This window comes from Cenococcum geophilum (assembly GCF_001692895.1).
Source record: "Cenococcum geophilum 1.58 unplaced genomic scaffold K441scaffold_3, whole genome shotgun sequence".
NCBI classification, from domain to species: Eukaryota; Fungi; Ascomycota; class Dothideomycetes; order Gloniales; family Gloniaceae; genus Cenococcum; species Cenococcum geophilum.
The window spans coordinates 1,777,746-1,787,343 of NW_027137561.1; the positions used below are offsets into that span (position 1 = coordinate 1,777,746).

At 34.8% G+C, this 9,598-nt stretch overlaps 1 protein-coding gene across 1 annotated transcript; it reads right to left on the reverse strand.

Moving 5' to 3' along the window:
• Positions 1–1,043: 1,043 nt before the first annotated feature.
• Positions 1,044–1,262, reverse strand: K441DRAFT_537418 (uncharacterized protein; the record flags this gene model as incomplete). The annotated part of the gene is made up of 2 exons (XM_067642481.1): positions 1,044–1,154; positions 1,188–1,262. Coding segments are annotated over 2 exons (186 nt in total), but the record flags the coding sequence as incomplete, so codon positions are not given.
• Positions 1,263–9,598: the final 8,336 nt, after the last annotated feature.

Genomic DNA, 9,598 nt, shown 5'->3' on the forward strand with positions numbered 1-9,598 from the left:
AGTAGCTATCGCAGTTCCGTATATAATGGTTAATATCTATAACTATTCTGGGCTAGTAGTAGCGATTACCAATAATTTTATAGGTCTTATTTTTTTTAGGGTAGGCCGTAGAGACCTAGGTATAAGCTTTAGTAATAAGCCGGGTCCGTAAGTTTTATTTCTTAGCTACTACTAGCCGTTCCTAGTGCTTAAGTAGTCCGTTTTTAAGGAACTATAGACTAGTAACGTTCTTTACCTTCTTACGGTACTCCTATAAAGAGGGGGTCGTTTAGTTAACCTATAGTAGTTTATTAATAAGGTTAAGTTTAAAGGAGTTAATAGGATATATCTTAGCGCCTAAAGAGTCTATACTTAGTTCTGCCCGTATTTAGGGGTTAAGGTATTTTAGTTATAGTAGCGTCTAGGTCTATAATAAGATCTTTATAGCCGTCTAGTTATTTAGGTCTTACTTACGCCTTATAAGAGCGTCCGTATAGTTTATAGCGCCTAGTCTATATATAATTAAGAAGTTAAATTAAGATAGGATATCCGCCTAGCGTGCCTACCGGGCTATAAGGGCCTTAGTTATTATAAAGTATTCTAGGGCCTTATAATCTAAAACTACCTTAATTAGCTTAGGGGTCCCCTCTAGCTATATACGCTAGTGCTAAAAGCTAGAGATAATAGCTAGCATTTCTTTATTATAGATATAGTAGTTTAGCTTAGCATTTATTATAGTCTTTAAATAGTATATAATAGGGTGCTATTCTCTATCTAGTTGCTTCTAGAAGAAAAAAACTAGCTATTACGCTGTCTAAGGTATTAGTTTCTAGTATTAAAGGCCGTTCTAGATTAAAATAGGTAAGTAGGGGAGCCAATACTAGCCGTTTTTTAAGCTTATTAAAGGCCTACCTATATATAGCGTTAAAGTAGAAGGGCTGGTCTTTTCTAGTAAGATAGTTAAGAGGTTAGGCAATTTTACTATAGTTCTTAATAAAGCGTTAGTAGAAGTTATAAAACCCTAAAAATGATTATACCCCCTTTACGGTCCGTAGGGGTGCCTACTAGTTAATTACGGCCATCTTCTCTAAATTGGTTTTAATTCCGTCTATACTAATAATAAAACCTAGGTACTTTATACGCTTAATACTAAACTCTAACTTCTTAATATTAACCTAGAGGCTAGCCTCGCGAAGCTATTATAGGACTTTATAGATATACTTCTCGTATTCTAGCTCGTTCTTAAAGTAGATTATAATATTATTTAAATAGGCCGTATTGTAACGGGACTAGCCTAGTTACAGTAGGAATGTCTTAGTAAAACACTTAATAGATAAATTCCGACGCTTTAACTAAATTTTGCTAAATTCTGCTAGATTAATTAAATTCTACTAAAGTCCGCTAAAGACCGCATGCGTATATGCGCACGCATCGACCACTAAGCCCCTAACTATTTAATTATATAATTCTCTTATTATTCCTTTCTCTTCTTTATATAACGTCTTATTCTTAGCAAGAGCTATATACCCTTAAATTTAGATAGAATTTATATTATTCCTTTAAATCTTCCCTAAAGTCTCTCCGCGCCCTTATATTACGTTATATTAAAACAACTACTATTAAAATAGTAAATAAACTTAAACCCTCCGCGTTAACTATAATATAATAGTCCTTTATAGATACTTTAGCCTAATAGCGAGTAATATTAGAAGCTTAGTGTTGGAATATATAGACAGAGTCTACCAACTAAACGATTGTGCCGTTACGCCTACAATCCGTCTAAGCTGGCACCGTACTGCTATATACTTCTCCTTTATACTTTCTTACCTTCTTTCCTTTTTGTAAATGTCGCCAGTGTCTGTACGAGCGAGCAGAATTTAGAGGAGCAATCACGTAAGGCAACTACGTGAGCTAAGCGAGCTCAGGAACCCCTTAAATTCCACCTGTCTATGTACGATTAGAAGAGAGACGCGAATGAATCAAAGAACCAGTTACCTTATATTGCAATTGCAGTACCCCCCCCCCCCCCCGGGTGATACCGACACTTAGTATTAATAATTAATAGGAGTAATCCGCAAAGAACTCTATAACCTTAAAGTACTTATATTAAAACCCCTAATAATAACACCTATAAATAAAATTAAAATAACTATATATAAACCTAGCCCGTTAAATATAAACCTTAAACTAGTAACGGTAACTTAACCTATACCTATAATAAACCTAGTACCTACTATAAAATCTAAAAAGCTCCTTAACCCTCTAATATTTAATAGAAATTAAAATAACTTATAACCCTTTATAACTAAGCTCCGCCTTAAACTTTTAATAAACTATAACTAATACCCTACTAAAGCTAGTAAAATTAGCTATAGAATGTCTTATTTAAGTAAAGATACTATATAAACTATAGACCTATTTTCCGTAACAGCACCTTTATTAACTTTAAAAAAATTCTCTACTAGAATGAATATATAATAACGCTAGCTATAAATATACAGCTATTATAAAACTTAAGAACCTATAATAACGGAACTGAGACTTTACTAGCTTCTTTTTGGAATTTTTAGGCCTTATTAGTAAACTAGATTAGAATAAAGCCGCTAAAGTTACTACTCTCCATTAAGCTATTTTGGATAAAATTAGAGTATAGTTAATAGGTAAAGAACTACTAAAGGACCTACTTAAATTTGCTATAATGTATTAACGAATTAATAAGGACCTTTAATATAATAAATAGACTTATTCCTTAAAGCTAACTATACCTTATATTTAAAACTCTATAAACCTAGTATGTACCCTAAAGCGCGATCCGTTTCTAAAACTAAAAAGCCCTATATATAACCCTATAGACCTTAATACTACTTAATACTATATACCCTTAGGAACTAATAAATAAAAAATATAAGCCGTAAATAGAGAATGCTTTAGATGTAGTAAAAAGGAATATATTTAAAGAAATTACTAAACTTACCCTTTTAAAAAGGTCTAATATAGTTCCTCTTAGTCCTTAAATTATACTTATTCTATAAATTATACTTAATTACTATAAAGTATTTTACCTTTAGTTAATTTAGAAAATAAATTATCTTAGGGCTAAGTTGCGCCTTAAAATAAGAAGTAAAAGAGTATAAGTATCTAGGCTCTTTTAGCGCTAATATATAATATAACTCCCTTAATATACTTAGTAAAATTTAAATATTTAGAAAATAAAAGGAAGTATAAATTCTTATTGATAGCGAAGCTATTAGTATAGGCTTTATTAATATAAACTACATAAAAATTTAATATTTTAATTTAAAGAAACTTAATAAGCCTTAAGGCCTATAAGGCTTTAATAGCAAGCCTTTAATATACGGCGAATTAATGCACTACGCTCTTATAAAAATGTAGATAAGTAAACACCTTAAATATATTTCCCTATTTATAACACCCTTAAAGTATTATAAAATAATACTTAGATATAGATAGCTAAAACGACATAACCCTTTAATTAGCTAGGTTAAAGAAATACTAAAATTCCGTATAACCTACTGCCAAAGTTATTATTTAAAATACCACCCACCCCATAAATATATATATAACTATTTAAATTTAATATAATATAAATTACCCTTACTATAAACCTTAAACTAATATAATAAAGTTATAATTACTAATTATAGTAAAAAATGCGAAGATAATATATTAAAACCCCTTAAAATTTATATAATATAAGCCGCACCTATTTATTTATTAGCAAGAAAATAAAACTATAAGATCTCTACTATAATACTAAAAGATATTAAGAAGGCGTTAGAACTAAAGCAATATATTAACCCCTAACCTCTTATACCTAAAGAATATTATAATCTAATTAATACGTTTAATAAATAATTTGTAAACTAATTACCCCTATATTAAGATAAGTATAATTTTAAAATAGAACTTAAACCTAGTATAACGCTAAAGTTCGGCCCGTTATATAGTATATTATAAAAAGAGCTACTTATAATACAATAATACCTTAAAGAGCACCTAGAGAAAGAATTTATTTGCCTTAGTTAATTACTATTTACCTTATTTATACTATTTATTAAAAAACCTAAAGGAGGCTTAAGGTTCTATATTAATTATTAAGCCCTAAATATAATTTTAATTTAAAACTAATATCTAATTCCTTTACTTTAAGAAACGCTTAACTACTTAGTAAAAGTATAATACTTTATAAAGCTTAACGTAGTCGCTGTCTTTAATTAAATCCGTGTTTATAAAGGAGATAAAAAGTATACAGCTTTCCGTATATAATAGGGACTTTTTAAATACCTAGTAATACCGTTTAGTATAAAGAACGGTCCTAGTACGTTTTAGTAATATATTAATAATACGCTTCGCGAATTCCTTAATATATTTATTACCGCGTATATTAATAATATTTTAATCTATTTATCTTCGCTTTTTAAGTATTAGAAGTATATTTAAATAGTCCTTAAACGCCTATAAATATAGGCTTATAATACGACATTAAGAAATACAAGTTTTACGCATCTAAAGTTACGTACTTAGGCCTAATTATATCCCGTAATAGAATTAAAATAGACCTTAAGAAAATTGCTATAATTATAAACTAGGAAAGTCCTAGTAGTATATAAGATATTTAAGGATTTCTAGGATTTGCAAATTTCTATTATTAATTTATTAATTACTTCTTAAAAATTGTTTAGCTATTAGTAAACTTAATAAGGAAGAATATAAGATTTAAATAGACTACTAAATATAAATAAGCTTTTAACGACCTAAAATATTATTTTATAACTACTTTAATTCTTACCTACTTTAATCTAAACCTTAAATATATTATTAAAATAAACTTATCTAATTATATACTAGGAGGAGTGTTATTATAATATAATAAAAACGGCGAGCTACGCCTAGTAGCCTTTCTCTTCCAAAAACTTACCCCTACTAAATTAAACTATAAGATATATAATAAGGAACTACTTATAATTATTGGATGCTTTAAATAATAGCGTTTAAAACTTAAAGGATTATTATTCTTAATACGCGTATTAACAGACTATAAAAACCTATAGTACTTTATAACTATAAAGTAATTAATATAACGCCAAATTTATTAGGCCGAATACCTTTTATAATTTAATTTTAAGATTATATACTAACCTAGCAAACTTAATTATAAGCCTAACTTATTAATATAATAATTATAAAACTTATTTATAAACGCCTCTAATAAACAAATTATAAATTAATTATAAATTCTACTGCCCCCTAAACGCTTTAAGAAACTATACTTTATATTTTTAAATATGGAGCTTAATAGGAATAAATTAGAAATTAATAAGTGGGATATAGAAATTAATAAATTAATAAAATATAAATATAAAAATAACCCCTAGATAGTAGATATAATAAAAGTAATTTAAATAGGGAAATAGTAATAATAATAATAAATTCAATTTACCGCCCGTCCCGGTCCCCCTAGTAGGTCTACATAGGCTAATACCTTCTATAGGAAAAACTCTATCTTAGAAAAAACCCGAACGCGGGCCGCGTTAAAGAGACGACAGCGTTCCGATATCGGGGCGCCGGCGACTCGCTTTCTACCTATCTATAAGTCTACGTATTAAGCCAACTAACCGCGCTTCGCGGACAATCTCACACTACCCCTTCTTCCCTTTTTCCTTTCTTCCCTTATCTTTTGCCCTTATTCTTTTGCTAGTCCTCTAGGCTTTAAAAGGGCTAGTATTTACTTATATCCTCTATATCTATTACCTTTATAGCCCGGAACTAAGATAGGGCACCTAATTATACTAGCCATTTTGCAGCTACTTAGGCACTTTTTTTGCTACTTAAGACCTCTTAGAGGCGTTTAGAAGCGCATTATACTATAAAGTCTGCCCTTTGGTATTATGGGCACTAAAATAGTATATAATATACTATCTATCTTATCTAGCCGCATTCGCACTATAGGAGAATTTCCGGTACTCTAATAGATATAAGCTATATATTAAGCCCTATTACCTCTATATAAAGGAGAAATAGTACTATAGCCTCTGCCTTTGTTAGATCTTTATATAATAGGATTATAGGTTTCCCCTATAGGGTCTTCCACGTGGTTTCTATGCGATTTTTAGCCTTTACCTACCACTATCGGCGCTATTTTAGGTCTGCCCATTTTGTAATAAGGGTGATTTCCCGCTAGCGATGCTAGTGACCTCCTATACGGTGGCGGCGCTCTATCTACGCTTTAGCGGCGCTCCGCTAGCTACGCCTACGGGGGTTTATTACAGCTTCCCGCTTTATATAATCCTTCTAGTATATAAGGAACCCCTATATCTTATTCTTCTAGTTCTTTACGCGGTCTTTAAGCGTTTTTAGTAGTACTAGTAGTTGTCTTATTTTCCACTAGCGTTTTACTAGTATTTTCTAAATACCCTCTAGTGCCTTTACTAATTCCTTTTCTACCCTATTAAAAGCCGTCTTAGCGGCTTTTTAGAGGGCTGTTGTTTTAATATAGAGTTAAACTAGGGGAATAGCTGCTTCTCTCTCTATTACAGCTATTAGTGTTTACTAGTATATCCCTATAATCCTATAGAGGCACCAGTTCTAGATTTTTTATAGCGGTTTAAGCAGGCTTTTCGCTAGCGGTCCGCCGTTGTCCTATACTCCCTATACTTAGGCGCTATATAGTATCGCTAGTTAGACAGTGGCTATGTATAAAAAGTGCGAGCGGCGCATTAATAGGCCCTATATAGACGTAGTAATCCTTAATATCGCTTTAAAGGCTATTAAGCCTTTACTTACCGCCTTCCTAATCTATTCTTTCTACTAAAGCTTAGGGTCTACCTAAATCCCTAGAATTTACATGCTGGTTTTTTAGGGGGTTGTCTCGCAGCTGGCGATACGCACGGCGGACGCTAGGTCTATAGCGGCGTAGCGCCGTCGCCTTATAAAGTATATAAGCTAATACTTCTCTAGGGCAAACGCCGCGCCATATCTATTTGCCTATTTAGTGTAGTAGTTATAGGCGGCCTCTAATTATTAGTAGTTCTCTACCGTGGAGTCTCCCTAGGTAATAAGGTTTATATTATCTACAAAGCTAAACCCTAGTGTGCCGTTATTAGGACTTTAGAACTTCTCTAAAAGCTCTAATATAAAGAAGAGGAATAGGATTAGTACATTAGGAAAAAAAAATTTGGGCGCGTTGTTGCAGCCGAAAATTGGGGTCTGCAAAACCTGCGTAAGTCGCGATTTTAGCGATTTACGGTAACTTGTGGCGATTTACTATAAATATACAGGCTACTCGTGCAGATTGCTATAAATTGCTAAAATCGCGACTTACGCAGGTTTTACAGACCCCAATTTTCGGCTGTAATAACGCGCCTAAAAAAAACCTAATACTATAACTATAAAGCTCTGCATAAAGCTCTACACGAAGCTCTATACGAGGCTCTGCACGAAGCTCTACACGAGGCTCTGCACGAAGCTCTATACGAGGCTCTGCACGAAGCTCTACACGAGGCTCTGCACGAAGCTCTATACGAGGCTCTGCACGAAGCTCTATACGAAGCTCTACACGAGGCTTTACACGAAGCTCTGCGCATAAAAGCTCTGCACGAAGCTCTGCACGAAGCTCTACACGAAGCTCTACGTATAGAGGCTCTGCACGAGGCTTTGCGCGAAGCTCTACGTATGGAGGCTCTACACGAAGCTCTGCATCGGGTCCCCGCTATATTCCTGATAGCCTCTACACGTGCCTCTGCCAAGTGTACCCTATATCTATATACCTAGGTAGCTACCTTATTTTTTACTATTTCTTCCTTACATCCTCCCTACCTAGGGAGGCACCAGAACGGCAGCCAGCTGAGGACCGTCGCCAGAACCAGACGACCGTCGACCGTCGCCAGAACCAGACGACCGTCGCCGTCGCCAGATGACCGTCGCCAGAACCAGACGACTAGACGACCGTCGCCAGAACCAGACGACTAGACGACCGTCGCCAGAACCAGACGACCGTCGCCGTCGCCAGACGACCGTCGCCAGAGCTAGACGACTGTCGCCAGAGCTAGATGACCGTCGCCAGAACCACACGACCGTCGCTAGAGCCATATGACCGTCGCTAGAGCCACACGACCTCGCCAGAGCCATAAGACCGCTGCTAGAGCCAGACGACAACCGTTTGAACGACTAGCCAGCGAACACTATAAACGATTTAATCGATGGATCGAATTAAGGTAGCATAGACAGGTAGGCATAGACATGTAGGTATAGACAGACAGACAGACAGACAGACAGACAGACAGACAGACAGACAGACAGACAGACAGACAGACAGACAGACAGACAGATAGACAGACAGACAGATAGACAGACAGACAGATAGACAGACAGACAGACAGATAGATAGATAGACAGACAGATAGACCAGACCACCATCGCTAGAACCAGACGATTGTCGCCAGAGCTAGACGACCGTCGTCAGAGCTAGATAACCGTCGTCAAAGCCAGATAACCGTTGCCAGAACCACACGACCGTCGCTAGAGCCACACGACCTTACCAGAGCTATACGACCGCCGCTAGAGCCAGACGACAACCGTTTAAATAACTAGCTAGCGAACACTATAAACGATTTAATTAATGGATCGAATCAAGGTGATATAGATAGGTAGGCATAGATAGATAAATAGATAGATAGACAGACAGACAGATAGATAGGTAGGTAAGTAGGTAGGCAGGTAGGTAGGTAGGCAGGCAGGTAGGTAGGCAGGTAGGTAGGCCCTAGCGGATTATTAGGAATACCGTTAATTAACGATTTAGAGCCTCTATAAGAGGCTTTCCCTTTACCTAAGTAGATAGCTCTATATTTTATATAGTTATAATATAAATATATTTAAAAGTATATTATAGCAATCTGTAAAAATATATAATTATTTAGTTATAAATTTAGAAAATATTTATTAAGGTGTTTTTTTGTTGCAAAACGTGCGAAATATGCGAAATGTACAAAATGTGCGAAACGTATAGGCTCTACGCGAGGTGCCGTAAAACGTATAGGCTCTGCGTAGGCTCTGCGTGGGTTACCGTAAAACGTATAGGCTCTACGCAGGCTCTGCGTAGGTTGCCGTAAAACGTATAAACCGCTAACGACTATATACACCTGCCGCGATTGTACAGTTTGCGGCAACTTACCGCAAACTGCAACAACACGCCTAAAAAAAAATCCTAATGTAATAAGGGAGACCCTTAGGGGATACCTATCTCTATTTAGATCTAGTTGCTCTTATACCCTATAAACTTAATACGGGTTTTATATACTATTAGGAAGCTTTCTATAAAGTTTATAAGCCACTTTAAAAAGCCCTTCCTTTTTAAAATATAGAGAAGTCTTTTATAGGAGATATTAGGGAATGCCCCTACTAGGTCTAGGCTTAGCATTAACACTATATATCTACGGCGCGCTTACCACGCTGTCTATACATAGGAGCTAGGTAGTCCTACCGCTAATAGTATAGACCGCTTACGCCTTACTCCTATCTAGTTCTAGGGGAGTAGCCTATACTCCTCCACTGCCTTAGATATTATATTAGCTACGTATTTCTCTAAAACTTTTGCCAGTGT